At 46.9% G+C, this 27,271-nt stretch overlaps 1 protein-coding gene across 1 annotated transcript in view; it reads right to left on the bottom strand.

Annotated features, from left to right (window-relative positions):
- Positions 1–5,722: 5,722 nt before the first annotated feature.
- The window catches only part of FAM135B (family with sequence similarity 135 member B), a 276,991-nt gene continuing 255,442 nt past the window's right edge, over positions 5,723–27,271 (bottom strand). The window contains exons 13-20 of the mRNA XM_072733864.1: positions 20,134–22,111; positions 18,049–18,215; positions 13,534–13,625; positions 11,725–11,822; positions 10,399–10,550; positions 8,301–8,411; positions 6,767–6,880; positions 5,723–6,418 (exon numbers count right to left, since the gene is read on the bottom strand). Coding sequence (XP_072589965.1) covers positions 6,213–6,418; positions 6,767–6,880; positions 8,301–8,411; positions 10,399–10,550; positions 11,725–11,822; positions 13,534–13,625; positions 18,049–18,215; positions 20,134–22,111 — 2,918 coding nt within the window. The 3' untranslated portion in view covers positions 5,723–6,212. The remainder of the gene's footprint in view (positions 6,419–6,766; positions 6,881–8,300; positions 8,412–10,398; positions 10,551–11,724; positions 11,823–13,533; positions 13,626–18,048; positions 18,216–20,133; positions 22,112–27,271) is intronic.

Raw genomic sequence — 27,271 nt, 5'->3', positions numbered from 1 at the left:
GTAAATGGGAGCGTGGTCTAGGGCAGCTGTGGGAGGAGAGGTGTCATGGTTTTGGGAAAGTGGTTTTGGGTTAGCAGGGGAAGAGAGCCTTGAGACACAGTGATTGGGGAGCATAGACGCCAGCGAACCATGGACCATGCTTCCAGAGCATGCTTCCTAAAACCACCTTTGTCATGGAATTGTCCACCATCTGATTGCTGGTTAGGAAAGTGTCTCTTATATAGCAACACGTTGTATGAGAAAGCTCACAAGATGGTGGTTTAGATGATGAAGACTGAAACTGGCATTGATTTCAACAAGATGTTTGACTTTTATGATTTATGAACTTCTCTGGGTTGGAGGAATCATAGCCTAACAGACAAAATGGAAGCTCGGGGAGATGTAGATGAGCGTCTGCCTCCAGCTCAGGTCGTGATCCCGGGGTCCTGGGATCCAGTCCCACATCAGGCTCCCCGCAGGGAGTCTGCTTTTCCCTCTGTGTCTCTGCCTCTCTGTCTCTCTGTGTCTCTCATGAATAAATAAATAAAATCTTTTAAAAAAAATGGAGGCTCTGGGATAAAACCTTAACTCCACTTTTGGCGAGCTGTGTGACCTTCATCAGGTCAAACTTGACTTGTACCAGCATTGCTTGTATGTTGTGTGGCTTTCTTTCTTTTTTTTTTTTTTTCAAGATTTGTTTATTTGAGGAAGAGAGGACATGCAGGAGTGGGGAGAGAGGCAAGGGGAGAGGGAGAAGGTCACGCAGATTCTGCACTGAGTGAGGAACCTGATGCAGGGCTCAATCTCATGACCTGAGCCATAATCAAGACCCCCCGAACTCTTAACCAACTGAGCCATCCAGATGTCCCTGTTTTTCAGCTTTTAAAGATGAAATGAAATCACACATGCAGAAGACCTTGCCAACAGACGTTGAACACGGAGTGCTATTTCTATTCATTTGCTCCTTCATTTGCGAAAAAGGAAGCAAATGAGCCTGAGGTTTGTTTAACCTCCACAAGTTCTGAATCTGTGATGAACCATGAAGGCTTGAGTCTGAGGACGGTTTCAAAGCCATATTATCATAACCACTTCCATGAAATGAAAACAAAAGCACATTCTGAACTTTACAAATATGGGACATAACCTGCTTTAGAGATCAGTGAAGCATGACCGAGCAGCTTCCACACGTTAACATTCGACTGGAAGCCCAGCTCTACACACTGGGGACATTCCTTCGTGGGACAGAAGCCATTGGGGCCCTTCTCCCTGAAATTAAAATTGGTGCACAGAGCTTAGCCCATTGGAAAGTAGAGCGTATTGTTACCATTTCACATGAAAAGATGTGGGAAGGGCTCAGCTTTGCTTACAAGGGTTTTCAATGGTGTTTTCTATTGAGACATCCCTAGTATTGTGTGTAATGCTGAGGTACCATGGAAAAAGCAAAAAAAAAAAAAAAAAAAAGCAAAAGCAAAAAAGGTGGGACATAGACTTGTAATGTCACTGCAGTGCATCCCTACTTTGTGATATGTGGACAGAGACACGTGTGCACAGAGTTTGGAAGAGCAAAGCTCAAGATGTGAACCATAGAGTCTGGAATAAACATTCATGGTTCCTCTTATGGTGCTGAGGTCTCATAGCTTTAACTTCATAACTAACAGTTAAAAATAAAATCTTAAATGTTATTATCCCACAGGATCCCTTTAGTATTTAGGATTATGTGACATATGTTAATAGCTCTATAGTCTAGTACAGAACTCAGCACAAAATAGGTGCTCAATAAACCATGGGACGAATAAGCAAATGAAAAAAAAAAAAAAGAGGAAACAAAGAAATGAAACACCAGGGTATGGTGTTACCGTCGGTGCTCAAATCACATGGCAAAAAAAAAAAAAAAAAGTGACAATTAGGTCTGGGGGCTTGCAAACACCCAGCTTTTTCAGCTCAATGGACGTGTCTTGGAGAGGTGCCACTGTCTCACACAAGTGAGGGTTCACCGAATACTCTGTCATGGTCCCAACACAGGAAAATCTGGGTCCCAGGCTGCCATTTCCACTTTGTCCCTTCCATTCGCACATTGTGCCGGCGCCCACCCCCACCCCACCCATGGGCTCTTCCCATGGCTCCCTGCGAACCTGGCCTTCCCCACCTCACCACACCTGTGATTTTCCGCGAGCCCCGGCCCCATGCATCCTCCATCAGGACGGGCTGCTGTATTTCTGTCTGCGTGTCTGCGTTTGCTCTGTGACCCACAGCTGGCCCGTGGCCGGCTGCAACTGAACCGGGACCGGAGCTTCGGCCAGCTGTCAACTGAGCCCCGGGCCCTCACTCGCCCACATAAACTGTGCTCAAGAGCGGTTAGGGCGGCCACCCCCACCTCCACGGCAGGACTCCCCCCTGAACGCTTCCACCCACAAACAGAAAAAGAAGAAAATGGTAACAATAATGCTCAATTGCAATAATTTTAACCAAACAGCCCTTCCCTCTTCGTGGCTGTTTACATGATGCTGTTTGCTCCAGCTTTCCTCCATGAGAAGCCGGGGAGACACATCACCTGTGTTGTCGGAAGTGAGTGGAGGGTGAGCCCACATGGCTCTGGGCTCCCCAACAAGTTGGGGGGGGATCGGGTGTGTCCTACGAGCTAACCTGGGAGAAGGATGTGAACACAGGGAGTTGGGAGAGCCCCTGCTTCCAAGAGGAAATTCTCCTCCTAGTGTGAACGATGGGATCTCCTCCTGGAAGAGCAGAGGGCCCCGCAGGCTGGCTGACTGCTTACTCCTCTGCCCGGTTACTCCGGAGCCCGGCGCCGTCTCCATCAGCCTGTCCAGTGAGCCGAGGGTCTGGGCTCCCCCTCTTCGAGTCTTTCAATAATTCTGCTCCTTCTTGGAGTTGCCCACAACCAACCTTCACCAGGCCAGCCCTGACTCAGTCCTGGTGTGTGGCCGTGGACTCTCTGGCAGAGGCCTCTCCTGACCCGTCACATCTCCAGTGTGGGCTGGGTGTCCCTCCTCTGAGCACACTCCGATCCCTATTCCTGGGTGGCACCGACCTCCTTCACTTTCCCATCTGGGACTGGGCTGCGAGCCACTCACTCTTACCTGTACATCCCTGGCACAGCAGTCCCTCAATACATATTTGCTGAATGGATGAATGAACTAATGGATTAATGGATGGATGGTTGGATGGATGGATGGATGGATGGATGAACTGATGGACGAGTGCCCTTGGTGGTGACACGCTATGCAAAGCAAATATCTTGCTCACAGCCTTCTGCAGGGCATGGATGATGGGTCTCCAGCAGCGCTTGCACCTGCCCCGGGCCTCGCCAAAGCCCTCTTTCCATCAGATCGTCCTAACAAGGCTGCCTCTCCCTTGTGATCTTTGCGGCGGGGATTGTGCCCTCCATCTCTGTGCTCCCATCTGGCATGGAGGGAAGTCGCTTGGCAAACACCTGTGGACCGTGGGTGCCAGCAGGAGCCTCCCCTCTCTCCAGCCTCTCCCCGGGCTCATAGCACTCCAGCACTTTCAACCTGCCATCGCGCCATTAGATTAGCCACCAGGTGACTTTAGGTACACATCCACTTCTTGGATGAATTTGGCTTGTGAACAATGGATTCCAATCAATCTCAACAGTAGCAATTTTTATTTCTACCTACTTCTGAGAAACTTAAACCATAAAAGCAAAACAAAAAAAAAAAACCCACAAAAGTTATGCTAAGAATGAAAACATACTAGACCATTATCTTGGCAGGCATTTTGTTTATAATTTTATAATAAATAATATAATGTCCCTGTTTTACATTATATATATATATATTTATGTATATATATATTAGATATCTATACTTCAATAGAAAGAGACATAAAAAAGCCTTTTCAAATGAGGCATGACACGCAACACTGGACACTCTTATTTACAATATAGAGATGTACTTTCTACACAATAGAATAGATGCTCAGAGGCCAGAGAGGGTTTACAAAGACAGCAGATCACCCCCATAAAAAAGGGGTGCACCATGCAGCTGGACGTTTATTGCCATTAGTTCTCACTATGTCCAGACAGCATATTGAAGTTAAAAATGGCATCCGGTTATTGGGAAAGACGATGGTCATTGGATTCACCCTGGCTCCATAACCACCGGCTACACGGTCTTTCAAGTGACCGGGGAATGACAAACCTTGCTGATGGGTATCGGAAACAGAAAATGAAATGCTCTCATCAGAGGGGCAGGGCTCCTCGTTTGGCCAAAAAAGGAGAAGTTGCTACAAACGCATGGTCCCGTACTGAGCATGAACACTCGCCTGGACCAGGAAACACAACGACATGGGCTCCACTGCAGGAACCCATTCCTCCTGGGTTATAGTGTGGTTCGGTGTTCACAAGCAACCAGTCTATGCACATCGGGAACTTGGAAAAATACCCACAGGACTTAACTGATCCCATATGGGTTAGGCCTAGGACAAAATGAAAGTTTGCAGAAGACCCACAGAGAAAGTCTGACTCCACCGTGTGGAAATCTGCCTTTGGGGCTCATTCAACTCCGCCCCCACCTTCTTTCATGAGAAACCCACCAGTCTACCATCCTGCGAAGCTGCCTACCTGCACTGGTCTCTCACGGTCTGCGCTTGTTTCTGCAAAGTCCCATTGTTAACACGGGAGGACTGGAATTCTCAGATGGGCCAAGATTTACTTGGTTTTAAAACCATGGCACCAAAAAAAACAAACAAAAAAAAAAAATAAAAAAATAAAACCATGGCACTGGTGACCGAAGGGCTCGGTCCAGGCGCTGGGACCAGGAACCTGGTGGCAGATTAGTTTCCGCACGTTAGGAGGGGAGTCTGCAGAAACAGGAGCTTCTGCTTCCTGAAGATGGGTCTCTCGGGTGAGTCATCCCTACCGTCCTGGTTCACCCGTTCCTTCAGTGTGACTAGGTGATTCTCCAGGCTTCCTTTAGGCCAAGAGTGGGCTCAGTCTCTGGGACCCTATCAAATACCCTGGCAATTTCCAAAACTTCCCTTACATGACTTACCAGTAACAATTTGAGCTGGGTCCTCAATCTGGCTGCGTCCTCCTCTCTGATCTCACTGTCGTCCCTGCCATTTATTGGTTTTTATCAATGGTGACCTCTCCTAGCCCTTTATTTTCCTAAGGCAAGAAGACATTTCTATTGAAAGATAACCAGCACCTTCTTAGAGCTCCCCTGAGGTTTAATCCAGCACTCCTCCGTTTAGATGTTTCTCCTTCCACGGAGAGGAGAAGCAGCTGGCCATGTTAATGGTTTTATTTGTATTTGTATTTCTTTTTTTTTTTTTTTTTTTTTTGCAATTGCATCAGATGCTAACGTAGCATTTCTTTGGAAGAATTTCAGCAGGAGCTTCACACGCGTGCATCAACCTCAGTGCCCCCTTCTGCTAGGTTTGATCTAAGTCCGTTTTCCCGACTACAGACAGAGATTTAAGCAATCACAGAAATAATCTGTGGGCCAGGGCTCTGCATAGACAGTCTGGAGGAGTGGGTGAAGCAACTAGTCCACCACGTTCCCTCTAGTTGTTTTTCTTTGTAACAAACCTGCATTTCCCAAGAGCATTGCCTTTGTCTGGCCCCCGTACCTTAAATCCCATTCCCTACCCCACCCACTGCTGTTAATGAAAGAGAATCGGAGTTTATAAAGCATTCCTTTGCCCCTTGTTGAGAAAACATGAGAGAGAATGATCGTGTGGGCATCACATCGTCTTGCACAAGTGGCACATTTGAATCTAGTAAGGATTATATTTACACAAAGACGTTCCACTTCCACACAGAGGTTAACCTGAGTTCTGAAATGCTTGTATGCACTTAATTTAATCAGAATGATAAAGCTATGAGCTAGGAACATACCGGACAGACCTAGTAACACTGGAGCAATCTCTGTGAGCCAGGGGTGGGTAAAAGGTGGGCTCACCAGGTCCAAGTATTCTGCTTCTTTATTTTGTCATATTTCCCTAGAAAGCATCTTGAAAGAGACTCCAGGTGGCTGGACAGGTTCGGGCAAAGTCTTGTCGGTGACACTACCGGACCCGTTCAGCGTTTCCCAAATCTCCGAAATGGAAGCACCTGGAATGGCCGGCCCCACCCCTCCCTCCCGGCCTCGGGGCCTTCCTCTCTGAGCTCCGCCTGGAGTGGCGGAGGGCCACCAAGGATGTCTCGGCTAACGCGCTCCCGGGGTCGCAGAGCTTCTGGCCCGGCCCCCAGGCCGCTACTTGAAGTAGTTGAGCCCCGCCACCAAGAAGAACTTCTCCAGGAAGAGCTCGGAGTCCAGCACGGCGATGTGGGCGGCTCGGCCGATCAGCGCGTTGGCAGTGTTGGGCAAGGCATGGAACACATTGTGGCGGATCAGAGTGCAGTCCTTGGCCTCGACCAGAGGGCGCAGGAGGTTGTTGATCATCTCTGCATACACGGGCCCTGGGAGGAGGGAGGGAGGGGAGGAGGTGAAGTCGGGCCAGCGGGATCTAGAGAAAAGCCCGGGGTGTCCCGGGTTCCTGTCCCCGGGCGCCCTCGTGGGCATCAGCAATTTCCTTAATTTTACTTGTGCTTTTTATTTTTCTTTATTTGTATTTCTTTCCTGAAGCTCAATTTGCCAACATACAAGTTCGTGGTTCGTTTCAGACGCAGCGTTCAATGATTCATCAGGTTGTGCGCAACACCCGGTGCTCGTCCCATCGCTGCCCTCCTCCGTGCCCATCACCCAGCACTCATTTTTTTTTTTTAATCAAAAAGTAGGTTAAAAAGGAGACATGAAATGTGGCTTACCTGTGTGTCTGTCTTTGAGGGCAGTTTTACACATTTCGATCCTGGCTGAGTGAAATGGCACATAGCGATCCTGGGGAGAAGCCACCAGCACGACATTTTTGAAATACTGCAGACCTGCAACGAGCCAGAAGGGAGCTTTTCACCAGGTCCTTACCTGTGTGCAAACCAGGTGCAGCCCCGGGTTTGCACAGGGCAGTGTGGACTCATCCTGCAGAGAGGAAAGGCGGGGAGCCCAGCTGGCTGCGACACTGTTGCTGTCCCTGCCTCAAGGAGAAGGGGAGGCCCTCAGAGAAGCTAAGGACACAGGAGCAAGCTACTCTCAGGAAGGGGAGGTGAGCAACATGCAGCTGATGACGGGGCCTTTCTGCGTGGCCAGCACTAAGGATCCCCAAGGAATAAAGCCAGGACTCTGCTCCTCCTTCTCATGGGGACAGCTCCTAACTGCAGTGCTCCTCCCGTCACCACTGGATAAAAACAGCCTCTGAGCGTGCTTCCCTGTCTGCAGCCTGTCCCCGGCGCTGAGACAGAGGGGTTGGAGGGGACTGCGTGTTCCCACGTCCTTAGAGCCCAGCATGGGCTGCAGACAGACACCCTGCAGTGCACCCCACCCTGGGCCCGCTGCCCACACTGCCCCCAGTGCCTCTCTACCACATCCTGAGACCACCTGCTGGGGGCCAGGCTGCCTCACTGACCAGGGCTCTAAAGACCAGCCCTCTCCCCATGCCAGGACAGCTCTGCACGGTCGCCCCAGCTCCCGAGCTCTCGGTGGTGACCACAGTGCTCTCCCGACTCCCCTCTGCATAGTCCTCCTCCCTCTTATCCGCCTGGGGTTGGGTGGGGGAACCCTGAAAGCTCAGCTTGGCGCAGAGGGACACGCTGGGTCAGGGCTTGCCTGGGGCCTCACATTCAGAGAGGTGCAGAGATGTCAGCAGGGGCGGTGTTCACGGGATGATGGAGAGGGTGACATGGGACAGAGGCTGGGCCAGTGGGCTTGCCTGGCTGGTCACCTCTCTGCTCCCTCACTGGACACACAGACGGACCCCTGCTGTCCTCTGCTTATTTTCACAACACAGGCAGGGGCTCTGACACTTCCCATGAAAGCGTGACCTCTGCCCTGCTGGGAAGGACCCCTGTCTCCCTGCTATGGTGTCAACCTAAATGGACGGTGCTCACCTGCCCTTTCAGTGGGTGGATCTGTACTTGGGAAGGAGCAGTGAGTGGGCTCGCAGACCCAGGGCTCATTCACGATCAGGGCATGGAAAGCCTGGCAGGAAGTAGAGGCTACAGCTTTCATGTGGGCAGATGACCTCTACGTACGCCTTGGTGCATCTGTGACACCCTTTCTCGGGAGCAGCTGGTTTCCTGGGTAGCTGGTGGCCTCCCTGGGAGCTGAAGAGCCTGTGCACACAGTACCCCCTGACCTCACCCTTCCCTGCATGCATCGGCGCCCTGATGGAGCGGTTCTGGGTCTCAAGGCTGGACCTCCAGCTCACGCTCATGGCCACAGCAGCCTGCTGCCAAGAAAGGCACTCACCTGTTTTCTGGCTTAGTTGGTAGAGGAAACATTTGCGCAGATCGGCGTTATCCCTGAAGGTCAACTGCAGAAGGGACCCAGATTTCTTCAATTTCTGCATGAGCCACAAGCCTAGAAAGACCAAAAAGAAACAAAACAAAAATCAAAAATATAACATAAAGGAAGCCAAAAACAATTGGGGAGAGATTGATCTGAAACTGAGATTTTTTAGTTAATTTTAAAATAAGAGACTAGTAGACGCTGGGGCAAATTCTTGGGAAGCTGGAGGGGAAAATCTGTCTCATGTACTTGTGGCAAGGATATAAAATCATCCTGCAAAATGACACGGCGGCTGGCTTCAGGAGTCAGGACACCTCTGTACCCTTTGACCTATTCGACGTCCTCTCATAAGTCTAGCCTAAGGAAACAATCCCAAATATAAAGCCAGTGTATGCACGTTCCTTACAGATCCACACAGTGCGTGGAAGAACCGAAAGCAGACTTCTGAGTCAGAGTCCAACCTGACCTCGGTTGGATACGACCGAGAGGTATCTGGATCTCAGAAATGCTGATGAGTATTGCACCACTGTGACAAAAGTGAGCTTGATAAAAATGCAAGGAAATGGATATAATACAGAACTTTTTGTAATGTCGCAAGATGACAAGTGTGAAAAAAGTTCAGTGTAGTTTAATCATTTAAAGCTGCCCAACAATGGCTTCCCTGGTTTGTAAGGACAGAGACAATGGCAAAGGGATGGTCCTCCATTCGTTACGATCAACGTTTCAAATGATGTCCTTAAAATAAGAGAAAGGTGGTTAGGGCAACCGGGGACCACTGAAGTCTTTGTTAGTATGATTCAATAAAGCAGTTCTTGGGACACCCAAGTGGCTTAGTGGTTGTGCATCTGCCTTTGCCACAGGTCGTGATCCCCGGGTCCTGGGATCTAGTCCCACATCAGGCTCCCCGCAGGGAGCCTGCTTCTTCCTCTGCTTGTGTCTCTGCCTCTCTCTCTGTGTCTCTCATGAGTAAATAAATAAAGTCTTAAAAAAAAAAAAAAAAGAAACCAGTTCTTACTATATGTGACCTGATGCCCCCGGTGGGCTGCCATCTGCCAGCCATGGTGCAACTACAGATACCAGCACCTGGGTAGTACCTGTGCGGCCTGCAGGTTCCTCTAACCCCATCACATCACATGAGGCCCTTCATCATCAGGCTTTTGCTGAGAGCTTCACTGCCACCCCCTGCCCCTCTAGCTCATCCTATATTTCTGTCACAAAGAGCCACCTGTGGTCTACCGATTATGCCACGCTTCTATGTTGTCACACCTACTGTTTTCTTCTGCACAAAACACTTGTCCCACCACTCACTGTCTTGGAAATTATGTTCATTGTCCGAGATTGCTCAAGATTCCTTGAGCCTTGCTTCCTTACACTCCATAGTGTCCCTAACCTGACAGAGGCAATTCTGAGAGTCTCAAAGCTGTGGGCCGTGTCATTTCGTTCCAGCAAGAAGTATAGAATCCTGCTATGGTTGACGTCTCATAACTGTTGTCAACTTCTTTCTGCCTTCTCCTGCTTAATCCTCAATAATTCGGATACACATACGGATCTGATGGACACATTTATAGACATGCACAGGTACATACATACCTATGCCTAAAAATCATAAATGTATCCATACATATACACAGACATACATACAGACATTAGCTCTGTTTTAAAAATAAGGACACTAAGTAGCAGGGAGATTAAACCATCTTGTCTAGAGTTGTCCCTACATGTGTGGAGTCAGAACTTGGCCACAGGCTTGCCCTGGCAATGATATGACTCAAAGCCCATTGCTACGGGCTGAGCAAAGGTGCCACCTATGTGGTCTTGTCCAGCCAGGACCTCAGGGCATCAGCTTTCCATTCTCAGACAAGGTCTTGGGTGATATCTAGTCTGACCTCACTGGACTCACACAAGAGAGGCCCTCTTTGTAAGACCCAGGTCTTCAGTTAGCATCCCACGCTGAGAGAGGCTCCAACGCCATAGGATTCCACCAAGAACCTGCTTCTGCTTTCATCTTTTCTCCACTCCAAATGGATTGTGATGAGTGATGGGCTTGGAGGAGTCTTACCTGTACTGACCAGCGTGCTGTTGTTGTACAGGGTCCCCAGGTGAGGCCCAGACAGCGACAGGAATGTATGGAGTTTGTTGAGGTAATACCGAAACCGGGGCCGTGTGAGGACCGACCGGATGATGATGTTGCCGAGGGAATGGCCAATGAAGCTGTTAGGACAAAAGTCACACATGTGAGTGTGGCTGCGGGAGGCCAGCTGCTATGTTCGGGAGCACTGAGGGGTCACCGCCCTCCTCCACCCCAACTCGGGAGATCTGACAAAGAGGGCTTCCAGCCCACCCTCATTGGGTTTCCAGACTCTGGTCACAGTGAGCCTGAGAAGGAGACCCGGGGCACCAGGCCTCTGCCACCCAGGGTGATCAGAAGAGAAACATGGGTGTGTGGCCAGGCTCTGTATTGTTAGAGCAGCCCTGCCTGTGCTCTGTGTCTCATCTCTGGCCACCTGGGGGTCCTGGTCATTTACAGGGTGAAACCCCACTTCCTTGGCTGTTCATGACCTGACTTCTGACTCCCTCTGTGATTTTATTCCTTGCCCATCATCATTACAAATGTATGGAGTTGCCCACTGCTAGCCCACGCTGCTGGACGCCCCTCCTGTATGCTCTGCTTCAGTCACACTGCAACACACATCTGAGGATCCAACACATCATTATTTTCAAGTTGAGTGCCTGTTTATGGTAACCCAACCACATGAGAGGTCCATAGCTCTGCTCATGGTGAACACAAAACAGGCCAAGAAAGGAAACAAGCGTTTGTCTATGGAATTGTTTTACCTTGCTTTTCAACCTCATCTCCATAGGCCTCTGACTTCTCATTTGTAAAATAAAGAATTTATAATTTATCTTGGGGGCCTCAAACAACTGATACACGTGGACTCACCACCATGTCCACATACTGCATGTGCACAGAAAATGCAAGCCATAGACTATCACCTTAATCAGGAAACATTTCAGACAAGCTAATTTTGGAGTATAAGGACTGACATCAATGCTAGTCTCACCCAGAAGGTGGAGAAATGGAGGCTCAGAGGTTTGGAAAGCCTGAGACAGGCTGCATGGTGGAGTCAGTCCTCGGACTCTAACATATGAGTATTCGAAAAGCAATCCAAACCTAGGGATTTCCGAGGTCCAATCCCCTCCTACTGAGCTATGAAATGCTCCTCTGTCCCCACTTGCTTCTGCTCTGAAAGTCATCTGACCAGTAAGCAACAAGTTAGCTTAGGAAGGTGGTAGACAGAAGGCATCACGCTGAACTTGTATATAGTCAACACCCAGAAATGTCACCCTGTTCCCCCAGCATTAACTACCTGTGGATTCCTTTTACCTAATTCGGGATATGGAGAGGTTGTACAACTGGATGTGCTGAATGATTTCATCCAACAACCGATCCGTCATGGTATCAAAATCTGCAAATGTGTCCATCTGGAAGAAGAGAGAGGGAATGGGTGTTGGGTGGGGTCACAGCGAGACCAGGCTCTGTGTACAAGCCCACCTTCTTCCATGGCAGAACATTCTGGGAGGACGCCTGAGCCTGATGTTGGGCTAACAGATGGGGGTTCAGCACCAAGGAGAGGGGCCCATAGATAGGGGCTCTAAGGACACTGGAGAATCCTCAGTCAGGAGGCTGGCTGGAAACCAATGGGAGAAGCAGGTGGGCAAGAGCAGCACGCACACAGCATCTACCAACAGGTCATCATGTGCCAGGGGCTTCATGTGCCTGTGGACTCCTGGCCCCACTGCACCAGAAGGAAACAGGCTCAAGCGGAAGCCCATGCCACCAGGACTCACACCCATGCCCATGCTCTTCCTCCAGCACAGCTTTGGGACTGCACTAGCAGGCCATGTCCAGAGAAGGATCCAAAGCCATCCGTAACTCAGCAGGGGTGGTCAGAGAATACAGGCATAAAAGGTTGAGGAGAAACATCATATATGACTTTGAAAATCTGAAAGGGCAGACATGGGAAAGACATACTGCATTGGTGTATATAACTTCAAAGATGAACTTTTGGAAACCGAAGCCACAGGAAGAGAGATTTGGGGTCAAGATAAAAAACACTTTCTCATAAGTGGAGTTGTCCTACAGTGTTGTGGGCTACCTGGAACTATGCCAAGAGCCAAGCTACAAAGGTGGACAAGAGGCTTCATGAATATTCATGAGGGTGGGAAGAAGGAGCAAAAAGAAGGCCTGTGGCTCATTGTCACCTGCCACACAGTGGTCCTTGAGGGCACTGCAGGGATGCAACACTCTGGTCACTTTCTTAGTGTCCATGGAGTTAGAGAGACCCGTGCTTGCAGACCAGCAGGCCCTGTGCGGGCAGCTTGTCTTCCCTGGGGCGAGCCTGCCTCCTCCTGAGCCCTGCAGGGAAGCACGCAGCCTACTCCTCACACCAGTGTAAGGCTTGGGTAAACTATTTACAACACATCTAAGACAGATGCTGCTGTGTTCACTACCCTCTAGCCTCTCAGACGCTGTCTCTTCAGCATATACTGTGAATTTAACAGGATTTATTGAATAATTGGTAGTCATTTTAAGGCCTGAGTTGACCTTAATGAGAAATGTTCTGGAAGACACAGTAGGTTTAAAAAGTGGTACCAAGAAATCCCCAGCCAGGGGATGTACTTCTAAAGGGATGTACTAGAAATCCATGTTTATGAGGCTTACTTTTAAGCAGTAATGACAACATGTTGTGGAACATAATCATTCTTGAGTGACCATTCCACACGCACAGACATCAGTTCATTATCTCTGTCAAGACCCAGTCAAGTCATCCCTATGGTACCTCAGTCAAATCCCTCTGCCATGGGAGCTGCATGACAGGGGCTGGATGATGCCTATGACAGCACCCTTAACCTAGTAGAGATGCATGGACATCCAGATCATTTATGCTCTGAGCTTCCACCTACCCTGGGGCCCCGGCCACCTGACCCACATATTCTTACATCTTACTCTTTCTTAACCCTCCCAAAAGGAAATAATGAGTCTTTTCTTTACAGACCATCTAAGTGCCTGAAGAGTGTTCTTTGGTGAGGTCCCCTTCTATCTGAGCATCCACAAACTATCAGGGTGGCTTTAGGAGGCTCTTGTAGACACGATTCAGGGATTCTCTCAATTCTGATGTTTTTGTCATCATACCTGATTCTTCTCAGACATTAGGAAGTCCAGCTTTCCTCCAGGAAGCCCCAGTTCTATGAAAGTCTTTACCAGGCGGAGGTCTGCACTGTTCCCTAAAAACAACAGATAACCCCACCCCAGACCCATAGTTACTTATATGAAAATGGACACATGAGGGATTTAGGTCTCCCTCTTCTCCCATTTTTCTTTCTTTTTTTTTTTTTTTTTTTTAGTTAAGCAGATAATAAAAACAATGAAAACAAGTCCAACCTAGTGGTCCTACGCTCCACCCCCTCAAGCCCTATCCCCTGGCACCCTGGCACAAGGTCAGGACCTTTCTAGCAGTCCTACCTCCCTAGACGTACTCACTGATCTACAAACATGTGGTTCATGAACATTTCACACACAGCTGCAAGCACACTGCTTCCTCCTCTTCCACAGCCAGTTCTGTTCACTGAGGACATTCTGCATACGGTACCACTTGATGGCTGACATGGCGTAACCGACATGTCATGTCCCATCTTCAACTTCCTGCTTAATAAAAAGACTAGTTCTGCTACCTACAAGCAGCCAGCAAGCCCCTCAGATGGGCCAGTCAGGGCACAGGTTTGTGCAATAAAATAAGAACTGCCCTTAGGACCAGGAGTTATGAATGTGCCAGCTCCGTGGATGCCATCTGCTCCACAGTGACCACCAGGATGGAGGAGCAACAGATGAGGAATCTAAGAGGCCACTGCTCATAGCAGAGCATCCTTGTAGTGTCTGAAGTAAAAATCATGTGGAGAATGGATCTGCTATAGCCCCAAAAGCTTCTTATTCTCGGATGGCTAAGGGTACACTTCACGCAGGCTCTAGGGTTCAGTTGCATCCTCCTGAATTTTTGACCTATTCCTCAGATGGATCCCTGTAGAGTCAAGAGTTAGAAGCTACTTATTGGAGAGAGAGGGAACCTACTTTACCAAACAACCAGAGTTTCAAAGTAGTTCGTAAACAATATCACTTACAGTGCTCTAACCATAAGCTATATCTCTAGAAGTGATATCGTTTACAAACAACTTTTATCATTCTTCCTGAAACTAACAACTGACTCAAAGGATGGTGGAAATGCCACACGGAATTTAGGAGAGCTACAGGCATCTGAGGGTATCCCTAACCATTAAGGATGACCCAATATACCCAAACACCTCGTGCGATGGTGGCCCAGTAGAGCACATGCCCAAAACTTGTGGAGTCACAGTCACAAAATGCTCTTGTTATTATGGGCAAGGTTTCTATTTTGTGTTTTTAAGTTAAATTTTATTCTTTCTGTTCATTTCTGATAATAAATTGGGCTCTTTGGTCCTGCTGTTGTTCTTATTTAAAGCAACCTACTGACCTTCCAGGTCCTGGCCTTAAAAGAAAAGTAGCGAGTGTTTATATTTAGCGTAGTGAGTCTAAATAAGGAGCAATGATGGCCCCTCTCCTTCAGCTACTGAGCGAGAGAGAACTGTCTGCAGAAACTTTCTCAGAAAATACCATTTGATAAGGTGTTACATTGAGACCATTTACAAGAATACCAATCTTCGGATTTTGGCACATCATGAGTTGTGTGAATATTCATTAACTCTTATTAACTTCTTTAGTTCTCTGTTAATATAGTTATATCCTTGGAAGTGACATCAGAACAAGTGGGTCTTGTACAACTCTGTAGAGTCTGGATATATATGTACCTTGAACCAGAGAAACAACCTTCAAAAGCACCTACGCGTGATATTGCTTGTCTCTTTGATGACTTTATGCCCAGGTGATAATGCCATAATTGACAGCTCTGTTTTCTGACACAGCTCAGAGATGGATGAGGCTGCTCCATCTTTATAACCTCCTTGCTCAACATACATGGTGGACAAAAATAAAAGTCCATGGCCTCACAAGACTTCTCACTTTCATGAAGAAATGGAGGGTCTTTCTCATTTTAATTTAATATCAGGTAAGTAGGAGGAGCACACTACTCATGAGTGACATGATGCTAAGTTTTCCATCGCACCTGCATTGAAAGTACATCACGCTGATGAGTGAGAAGGTCATTCTTTGTCTTTCTTGCAGCACTGCTGATTGGAAGTCCCAGTTAAAAACAAGTATGTTTTCACGGGTGCCTTGGCGGCTCAGTCAATTGAGCATCTGACTCTTGATTTCAGCTCAGGTCATGAGCAGGGGCTCCACATGGGGCTCCACACTCAGTGAGGAGTCTGAGATTCTTCTCTGCTGGCCCTCCCCCTGCCTTCTCTCTCTAAAATAAATAAATCAAAACAAAAACAAACTCCACAGGTATGTCTTCATTAGCTTCTTACTTTTTAAGAAAGAAAATGAGTCTCAAGCCCAGTCTTCTGACAGTTGGGCCAAACTTCAAGAGGATTATTTTCATATCATTGTAATTATTTTTAGGTTACTCTCCCTGCGGGCCAACTGGTTCTAGTATTTCATTTGTGGTAGTGATTTGAGGTTTCTTTTTTTTTTTAATAAATGTATTCAAAAAGTATTCCAATTTCAGTACAAATTTTGAAATCCTGGTACATGGTACCTGGGTGGGGTAAAATTAGGGAAAGATATGTGAACAGTTGGGCCTTGGAAGCACTGATGTCAATGCTGAGTGGGGACAGCTCACCAGAGAGAGAGAGCCTGGGGTGCCTAGGCACAATGGTGTGGGATGGCAAACGTCCCTGGGAAAGGCGCAGAGTTGATGTAATGGGAGGAGCAAAAAGGGAGGAGATGATAGTGGGGAAGGTTAGAATACAGGAGCTTTCTAAAAGGCTTATTTTATTTTCTGAGAGCTACAAAAATTGGTTTTTGGTAACAGACTGGCATGACCAGATCTGGTAAAATTTTTAACAGATGACTCAAACAGCGATGGGGATGAAGGTTTGGATGGGGAAAGAGATGAATTTGTTGGCATAAGGCAGAATGAAACCCTGGTCTTGGGAGTCTGACAGTTGGGTTTTAACCTTGGCTCAACCACATTAACTAAGGGAACTTACACAAGTTAGTTAGCTGCCCTCTTACTCAGTTTCCCCAGTTGTAATGGGACCATAATACCACCTACTTTGCAGGGCTGTTGTGAGGATCAATGACATTAATATATGTTAAGCATTTAGAATGGTGCCTGGCCCCTGGTGACAGATATGCCATTGCTGCTGCTCTTCCTCGACTTCCTCCTCCTCTTCATCTAGAATGTATTATTTACCACTGGATTATTTGACTCTTGACCAAATAGACCTGTTGATTGAGCGTCCCGGTTTCCAAGGCATACAGCCAGACAATTACATGCATTAGCCCCTGGACTGGGAATTAAGAACATTGTGTCCTGGAAGCATAGCACACCACCACTCCCTAATAACTTATCACCAGAAGACTGTGACCACAGGTTTTGCCACTCATCACCCAGGAAGGCCTAAAGAAGTCCTTTCCTTTATCTGACATTAGTTATGCACTGGAGTCCATATAAAGTGGATGTGAAGACTTTTCCAGAATTCATGTTCCACATTCCAGTTTGCAGATCAATTATGATGTAAACTTGAGCTTGAGGAGAACTCAGATGCCCTGTATCTCCAGCTGCTCTGATTGCTGTCTTTAACCAGTTAGGGTGAAGCTGGAATTCACAAGAGGAAGCAGGACCAAGGGTTTGACTTTGGTCCAGGCTGAGTCGGGACCTCAAGATCTTCTGGCAGAGCTAAGTTCTGTATCTTACGGAGATTTTGGACTGACTGAGAAACCCTAAGAGATCTGATAGTGGGGACTAGGTCCTTTGGAAAGTGGGACAGGGAGAAGGAGCCCTTCCTGCTCCCTTCTCTCCTCCCCTGGACCTCTACAGGACTGGTAGATAGTTCTTTTGTAGCATTCAGCTCTCAGTCCATATTTGCTGATCTCACAAAATTAAGAATTTTTTAAGGTCAGGAACCATGTTGGGTCTCTGCAATCCCAGAACTTGGTACAGTATCTGACATACAAAAATTGCCTCATAAGTGAGAAATGAATAAAAATAGGCAATGAAACAGTTTGGGCCACTAACCCATGTCCCTTCCAAATGAATTCATGCATTCATTCCACTCCATTTCTTCCCTTGTGCTATTGACACATGGGTTCCATTAACCCATACACTCTAACTATTCATGCTCCCATTAACATTTTCATCCCAATAATCCACCCATCCATCCATCCATCCATCCATCCACCCTCCCATCCATCCATCCATCCACCTATCCACTCCAGTCTTTCTTTTATTTTTGTTCATTAGTTTCATTAATTATTCATTCCAATATTTATTTATTCCATATATTCCTTCACTGCTTTATTGCATTCATTTATGAATTTCATTTACTCAACAGATTATTGTGCCAGAGAGATCTCTTCCTTGGGAACAAGGCCAGGCCATTTCCCTAGACCTAGCACGCTGCCATCCCATGGTTGCTAATAACACTGTTGAATGAATACCTGACTTAATTTATAAATGTTAAAAATTATGTATAATACAGAATTTGGGGTGGAAACCTTTTTGGCACTCACCATCTAGGCCATGGACACAGACTACCAGGTGAATCCCATCTTCCAAATTTTCTTCCTCTTCCTCTGGTGGGAAATACGGTATATCAGAAGCTAGTACAGATAAGTCACTGTACAGAAATCCATCAATCTTCAGTTCTTTTTTAAATTTTTCTTTGGCCTGATAAAAACTGGAGAATACACTAATTAATCAGAAGCCACACTGTGTATGCCGTGTTGAGCAGGAGATGAGTTGAGCTGGCTGGGATGCGGGAGTGATGAATATCTACAAGGAAGTATCGGCGAGCAACAAAGGCAGAATAGGAGGCTGCAGGAGATGCTGGTGAGGGAAGCTTTTTCTCAACAAGGAGATAGGAAAGCGTTCCAGGAAAAGTTTTGTTGGTTTGGGTTCTGCAGATTTCTATGTGGTTCCCGCATGGAGCAGGACTTCTATGATTCCATTCAGCTCCCAGGATCCATCAATCCTTAAAAAAGATCTCCCCAGAGTGAAAGCTTCTTAAAGTGGCCCACAAGGCTACCATGGCTTGGCCTCCACCCGCTTCCCAGCAGCATCTCCCCACCTCCAAAAAGAACACATTTCTCATGATTCCCTGCTTGAATTCAGTTTGCTTATTTTCGTGCCTTTGTGCATTCAAATCTCTCTGAAATGCGTTTTCCCCAGGGTTACCACAATCTCTACCTGATTATTGGACAAGGTGTAAGAGCACAGACTCAGGAGTCTGACTGCTAAGGTCAGAATCTCAGCTTTCACCCTTACTAGCTGTGGACTGACCACTTAACTTCTCCGCACTGAATGCCCTCATTTGTAGAAGGGGAATACACTATTATCTAATTCACAAAGTTATTTTGTGTGTTAATCGTTATGGTCTATGCAAAAATGCTTAGATTGGTACTCAAAACTGATTAAATAGTAAAAAAAAAAAAAATTATCTGTTACCAGCCTTATCACCATCATCATTCTCACCATCATCACCATCCTATTACCATCCCCATCATCATCCTCACCACTGTGTCTCATATTTGCTAGGCAGCCACCTCTAAAAGGTTCCCCCAGACCATCATCTCTAGGCTCACTCGATGTCCCCAGCCAGATCAGTTCCTTCTATTTCCAGCTCAGCTGCACACACACAAGAACCCTCCTGTTTACCCAACTACCCTTGTTCACTTCTCTCACTTTCTGTCTCCCTATTAGGCTGGAAGTACAGTAACAGCCAAGACCCCACAGCCAGGCATTGGGCAGTGCTTGCAGTCTACTGCAATTATTAAATTGATCTGATGAGCATAATAGGTACTTAATGTTCTTTATAAAGCAAAGGACCCAAAGTTTACCTTCCTGTGCAATCTCTTTCATGGGTATCATTAATATGTACCTCTTCAGCATTTTGCAGAAGAGTAATAAAATGATTCTATAACATAATTAATCAAATGTAGAGTTTATAGATGAGGGAGCGATAATGAATGCAAATGTAAGGCAAGGATAGGGACAGATTTTGGCACGGCAAAAGACTGATACACATAAGAACTGCACAAAGGGGCTGAGCAGACAGATCTGCTAAGGGCCCAAAGGCCCTTAGAGAACTGCCCTCTCAAAATGTGCAAAGACAGAGGTATTATGACACTCAAAACAGAGTTATCATCACAAAAACTGGAAAAAATAACTCAAATGTCCCTTTTTAAAGGAGTTTGTTAATAAATCATGGTACATCTATATGATGGAATATGGTTTAAACATTAAAGTGATAACGCAAAAATAAATTTACAAGTAAAGAAATGTTCCCAATACATTAAGTTGAAAAAAACCTTACAGTTTGTACAGAACTATCCTATTTTTGCATAAGAGGACTAGATAGAGATGTAAATAGAAACAAGTGTAGGACGACTTACGCAGTGGCTGCATTTGAGAGATGGGCTTACTGATAGTTTTTACTTATACTATTCTGTATCTCTGATTTGTAGGACGTAACTATATTACTTTATCTAAATCAGGAAATAACTCCTATCTCAAGGTTGAAATAGTATGCATGAAATTGAGAAATATGTGGGAAATGTAAAACTGTGCTGGGGAGGTTAAGCCAGCCGTCAGCTTACCTATACATCCTTTCACTGACTTCTTCCTCCAACTTGCTGGAATGGGCAGAAACAACTCCAAAGGAACCCAAAGGCTGATGAGTGATGGGCAACGGGGTCTGTTTGGAGGCGAATCCAGCCCGGGCAGGGGTCTCCTTGGGCACAGAGGAGAAAGGAAGACACGTGGCAGTGCAAGACACGGACAGGTTGACAACCTCCACGGCTTTCAGGCTGTCCAGAGTGAAGGTCTCTGCAGGGGTCAGGTGGGACACCATGACGGAAGTGACTGCCCTTGGTTCTTGGGTTCCTAAAAGCTGGGAGTTAATGGAGTGAGTCACAGTGGAGCACACAGTGCCTGCTTCACGTCCGGCCTCCAGAGGAGCTTGAGATCCTTTGCTAAATGCTGCATCATCAATGATGCAAGGTGAGCTGCTCTGCTCGCCTGTTGAACCCAGGTCACTGGCATCAGCGGCTGCTGTACAGCTCCATTCAGGCACCTTATGGTGGGCGACAGTCTCATCATCTGAGGTGCTGCTGTCGGAAAGAGCTCCTTTCTCCACATTCAAGTCTTCAGGCATGCCCTTTGGAGTCTCCATTAGTACTCCAGGACAAGATCCATTCTGAGGGTTTTCAAGTGCTATGATATGTGGTATTTCTAAATTAAGAACTTTGGTTTCAATGTCTGGAGGGTTCTCAGTCCTGTCATCAAGACAACAAGGTCCTTGAGGATCAAATTGACTCTCTTTACCTTTGGGGATGTCTATGTAACCAGGGCCCTGCTGGTTGTCAGCACCTGAAACCACCTGCCCAGGGCAAGAGTCTGTCCCGGCACCTGGAGAGTCTATGCTCTTGATGGGTATGGCTGACCTTTCAGCAAGACCTCCACGTTGCTGCATCGTGTCCGTGTCTTCAGAGGACTCCTCTGGGCTACTGATCTGGGGTGCAGACACAGACTTGGTCAACTTGGTGTTGGCCAACTCCCGCTCTTCCTCCTCAAAAGGCAAAGAGCTAATGGAGGTGAGAGATGCCTGGATCCCACTTGGCAAACTCGTATTGCTCTCTGTGTGTCCACCCTCTAAGGAGTTCCTGTGCAGGGCATGTCGTCGAACCAGATGGTGCAAGACTTCTCGATCACTGGGTAACTCCAGGGCCCTGCTTCGTGCCTCGGACCAGGCAACAGAGCTTGGCTCGCTCTCAATGCCTGAATCAGAGATGATGGAAGAGGACCTCTTGATGACCCCAGAGAGCACCGACACTTCCTCCTGTTCCTCTGCATGAGGGTCCTTTGGGGAAGCCCTAACATCCAAGGGATCCCTCAAAGTGGAGTTTAGTGGATCACAGGGCTCAGAGGAGATGAGCTTTAGACTTAGCAGCACCACCTTGCCCTCCTGGTCTGCGACCTTTCCTAGAGTACTTAACTCATGGAGTGTTGTTTTCTCCGAAATGATGGCGTTTGGACGACTTCCACCTGCTATGTCTTTGCCTGGCACAGTTCTGTCTGATTCATAGTTATCTTGAGAGTCCCCGCTCTCATGCTGAGCACTAATGACCACTGTGGGTTCAGTACTGCAAGGCTTCTTATTGCTAGATTTCACATCAATGTAGGTGAGTACTGGGGCCTGGCCATCCTCTGGACCTGGACTCCTTCTGGGCAGGTCCTCATCTGCCAGTGGGTGTGTTCTAACATCAGACCTCTGGCCAGTCCAACATTCATCTTCAGGCAAGTCTGCCTTGTTCTGGAACTCACCAATTGTCAGATACACCTGAGATTTGGAGCACACATCCACATGTTTTGGTGTGGTTACGCTGTTGTCTGGCTCTGGACACCTAGTAACTTCCTCATCAGAGTCCATCTGAGGTGGTTTCATGGTGGGCAAGACAAGGTCTTCCCTAAAAGGTGATTTTCTGTTTATAATAGGGTTCTCTTCTGTGTCTTTTAGATTCATTATTGCAGGACTTGTTGGAACATCAAAATTAGGGTAAACACTCAAATTGCACCCTACAAAAAGAAGAAAGAAAAATGTACTGTAGTTTAAGAAACTATGTCCACAAACTATCCCAAAGCCTGACTGTATAATAATAATAATAATAAAAATTGGCTGAACTTTGTTCCTGGTTCCTGGGGGACAACCTCTGAATTTGGGAAATTTCCCATTTGATGGAAATGTCTTTGCTATTGGTGGCAAGCCTTAAAAGCTTATACTAACCAGGTGACTCATGATGAGTCCTTTAATAGTTTGTACTAAGGAGATGACTCAGGATGGGGACTGGCCATGCCAGAAAGACCAATTATTTGGTTGGGGCTTTGAGCCAGGTGGTATCAGTACAACATCTGGGAAGAGTGGTTCAATCATGTGGCCAATGATTCAACCAACGATACCTACATAATGAAACCCCAATAAAAACTGGATAGTTGGGCTTGAGTAAACTTCCATTGGGCAATACACATTGATTCACCAGGATGACCAGCTCTGGAGGCATGGGATCTTCATGTTTGGGACCCTTCCATACTTTGCCATATAGGTGTGTTCTTTTGGCTGGTTTTTATTTGTATCCTTTATATTAAAACTGTAATCATAGGCAAAGCACTTTCCTGAATTCTGTGAATTGTTCTAGCAAGTCATCAAACTGGAGGGGGTGGTGGTACCTCCTGGATTGGTAGCCAGTTGGTCAGGAGAGCAGATGGCCTAGGAACCCCCAAGCTTCTGTCTGATAGGAGGGTGGTCTTATCAGAGGCTGTGCCTTTAACCTATTTGACCTAACACTAGGTAATCAGTGTCAGAATCATATTGCACTAATGAAAAACTGTAAAATACTGTAATTCATGATTTGCCTTTTACTTATTTTATTTTTTTAAGATTTTTATTTATTTATTCATGAGACACACAGAGAGAGACAGAGAGAGAGAGAGGCAGAGACATAGGCAGAGGGAGAAGCAGGCCCCATACAGGGAGCCCAATGCGGGACTCGATCCCGGGACTCCAGGATCACACTCTGGCCGAAGGCAGGCGCCAAACCGCTGAACCACCCAGGGATCCCGTGTCTTTTACTTAATAAAAGTTCTTAACAATTCTTCTAAGTATTAAAGAATTTCTCTACATCACGTAGCATTTACCGTGTGGAAAGAGCTTTCTGCTTTCTCATCCTGACACTGGCAACCCCCAGCCGTGAGGCCTTCGACAATGATGGAACTTAAATACTTAAGTTTTCGTCCCCCCATTCAAGCTCACTTTCCTCAACTCTAAGATGGGCAAATTCAGAGCAACCAGCAGGCTTCACAGACACAGCTCACAGGAGAGTCATGATATGAACTGCCACACATGGAGAAGACAGAGTCCTGCTTTCTGTAGAGAAACCCTCCAAGCTTGAGCTCTGTCACCAGGACAATTATCCTGCACGGCATTCAGACCACAGAAGTTCCCAGATCACTCTGATCTTCCTGGTAGGATGGTGGGGGTCAAAGCATGACCTTCTTTCTCTTATTTTTCTTTAGGGTAAACTATTACCTCTTTCATCCTATCTCTCCATCTGTTCTCTCTTTTCTTTTGTCTCCTCTTCTCTCTTCCTCCTCCTGGCCCTCCTCCCTCTCCTCCTGCAGCTTCTCCTCCCCAAATCTTTCTTTTTCTCTCCCTTCTAATAAAGCATAACTGGAAGAAAACAAGTGTCTCCCATGTCTATCTCTAGCATATCTCTCCTGAAAAAGCCATCTGATATGTTATTCAATTTCCATGCACACCAGACACAAAAAGAGGGGACTGGGATTTTATTTCATTTAAAACCCTAAATCGGGATCCCTGGGTGGCGCAGAGGTTTAGCGCCTGCCTTTGGCCCAGTGCGCGATCCTGGAGACCCGGGATCGAATCCCACGTCGGGCTCCCTGCATGGAGCCTGCTTCTCCCTCTTCCTGCGTCTCTGCTTCTCTCTCTCTCTCTCTCTCTCTCTCTGTGTGTGTGTGTGTGTGTGTGTGACTATCGCGAATAAATAAATAAAATCTTTAAAAAAATAAAAAAATAAAATAAAACCTTTAAATCCTTCAAATGGTTTTCATAGAAGTTAAAGGACTATAACCATTCTTGGATGTTATGAAGTGAACCACTTACAAACCACATCTCCAGCTCACATTTTGGGGTGATATTTATGACTGGGTCAAAGATTAGAACAAAGAGGGAAAAAACGGGTCTCTTCCTTATGTGGATATATTCTTTGCATCTTGAGAGATGAGCAAATGTCCCTTCCTCTGGGGGAGTTTCCCCATAGCTAACAGCAGGTTAGATGTCCCCTGAGCAAATTCCCAGCATCCCCTCTACACACATGGACTATCACATCACCACCACCATAGAACGATCCCCTTGTGCATTTCCTGTCTCCAATAGAGAGAAGGGTTGTAACGTAAGAATATTGGTGCGCCCACAGCTAACACCATGGGCTGCCACATAGTGAATTGTGTTCATAAAATGAATTGAGAATAGAACATAAATGCAGCAGAACAAAGACTATTACTTTCACTAGATGTTTATGTTGGTTTGAAAAAACCACAGCGTCAATGTTATTTAATCCATGAATAAAACATTGGCACAGCTTTGCACAAAGCCCTATTACTAGGCCATGGGTTAGGGAGAGGGCAAGTGGGATCGGTTATAACAATGAACTAGTCTCTGTCTCTAAGGGATTTTCAAAATATTGGGAAGCATACAAAGTACAGTGCAGTTGGCTCTCCCACCCAAAGCACGTGGGTTGTATCCTAGAGAATATGAATTGGGTTCTTCAGAGAAGGAGATTATGAGTCATAGGAGGCAGGGAGACAGCAAAGGCAAAGACCAGAAAACTAGTGCATAGTCTAGTCAGGCATCAGTTAGATCCCATGTGGCTGGAGCAAGAGTGAACAAGGGTGTCAAGTGGGCATGAGGTATAGGGAAGCCACGATATGGATGGACTTGAATGCTCTATGAATGAGGGGTCTGGTCTTTACATTATAGGCAACAGGAAGATTGGCGGATTCTTGAACGAAAAATGAAAGATGCCTCTGATTTGTCATTGACAATTCAAGACAGGACACAGAAAGCCCAGCAAGGAAGCAGATTGTCAAAAATAGCAACACTAGTTTCACTACCACAACTGTGGGGAAAATGAGAGTGGCATTGGGTCTAATTCAAAGAGAATGGCTTTAGTCAGATACTAGCTAATGGCATTAGCTGACATCCATTCATCACTTCCTCTGTGCCAGTCACTCCTAAGTGTCCTGTGGATGGATGTATCCACTGATCATGGCAGGCCTGCGGAATATAAATTACAATTCCTTTTGTCCAATTACACAGTCACCGATGGTTGGGGAAAAAATTCCAATTCAGGCAGCCTGGCCAATGGTTAAGGCCCTTGGGCAAAAGGTTCAATTGCCTTGGGACAGAGGAGTGAGGGGTACCTGGGAGAAGTGATCACAGACCATATAGACAGACTTTGCAAGGGCCTGGCACACAGTAGGTATCAAGACACAGTACTGTAGCAGACCGGGAATAAATATTCCTATTTTAATGTGGAAATGGGACTCTTATTTCCATTTCTTCATTACACTGCAACAATGGAATGCAAATCGCACGACCTCATTGCAAATTACATTAAGGTCACCAACCCCTGGAGGGAAAGGGAATTCATTCCTTATCTGCTGATGTTTTTGCTCAGGGATTAAAGTGTCATCAGAGCACATGGTGAAGGAATAAAGGTCAGGAAGAGTTTTGAGTGGGGAAATAGTCTTGGGAAAGGGAAGGGAGAGGTGAGAGATCTGTAGAGAGGAGTCTTGGGGAGACAGCCAACCCTCTGAGAGCAATTGACTTGGGGTCTTTCTGGGAAGACCGGATCCTTTGTGCTGGGGTCACAGACTCAAAGTTAAGTTCCCCGTCCCAAGCACTCTGCAGACACAGGCAGAGATGGACAATACGAAGCTTCGAGGAACCTGCAGGGGCAGATGGCCTAGGAAAGGTGGCCCCCCAGCCACACCTAAGTCTAGGGCACCACCTTGGCGTGTAGAGGAGGAGGGCCGGCAGCCCCTGGCAGCCCGCGTAAGCCCAAGGTTGACTTCCCAGCTGGTGCTACCAAAGGGATGGGGCTCAGCTGGTATGAAGATTTATAAAACATAAAGATATGCAATACAATTGTACGCATGAGTCGCAGGAGTGAGATTTACGTCCATTGTGGTGTCATTCATATGGAAAGGAAAACAGATCAGAAGACCTGCAAAGAAGCCCAGTTGCAACATCCCAGGGTCCGATTGCCAGGGCTGATTGTAAATTTTTTCCCTCCCTGTTCAAGGGTTCTGTAGCTACCTGATGTCACTGTAATGAAGACGAGAGCACAGGCACACACACGGACACAGGCATACACACGCAGCCTGGGGCCAAGTGTTAAGCTCTTTGGACCAGCTGCTGAGGCTGCCATCTCTGGGGCGCGTACCTTCCAGCTGTCATACACAGCATTGACACTAGATGTCAGGGCACAGCTGAGAACCAGGAGCATCCTTCCACCACAAAGCTGGACTGTCCTTGGAAGTCCGCCTGGACTTTTAAAAGAGCCTACAAATCTCTGCCTGCAGAAACTCTGGAATTTAAGTGGCACATCATTTAAACGATGGGTATCCCAGCATCAGGGTTTGAACCGCCTCACAAAGATGGTAGGACAGACCCTGGGCCTTGGAGCTGGAGTGACTTGCTTTGAATGTTGGCTTTTATTTGATTTACTTACTTTTTAATTTTTTAAAAAGATTTTATTTATTCATGAGAGACACAGAGAGAGACAGAGACACAGGCAGAGGGAGAAACAGGCTCCATGCGGGGAGCCCGATGTGGGACTCGATCCCAGGACCCCAGGATCACAACCTGAGCCCAAGGCAGGCGCCCAACCATTGAGCCACCCAGGTGCCCCGAACATTGGCTTTTATAAGCTGTAGGATCTTTAATACATACTTAAATTTGTTGAGCTTCAGTTTCTCTCTATGAAACAGGGTGCATAAGCTTTTTTTTTGTTTTGTTTTGTTTTTAATAGGATTAAAAAGATAAAACATGTAAAACCTCCAGCCAGGTATTTTCTTGCTCTTTAAGGGGTTGTGATGGCTTGTGGGCTTCCATGAGCAGGACTGCAGGAGGGGACAGAGGACCAGCAACCATAGAAT

Source organism: Vulpes vulpes, chromosome 13 (assembly GCF_048418805.1).
Source record: "Vulpes vulpes isolate BD-2025 chromosome 13, VulVul3, whole genome shotgun sequence".
NCBI classification, from domain to species: Eukaryota; Metazoa; Chordata; class Mammalia; order Carnivora; family Canidae; genus Vulpes; species Vulpes vulpes.
This window is presented reverse-complemented; position numbering and strand designations above follow the sequence as displayed.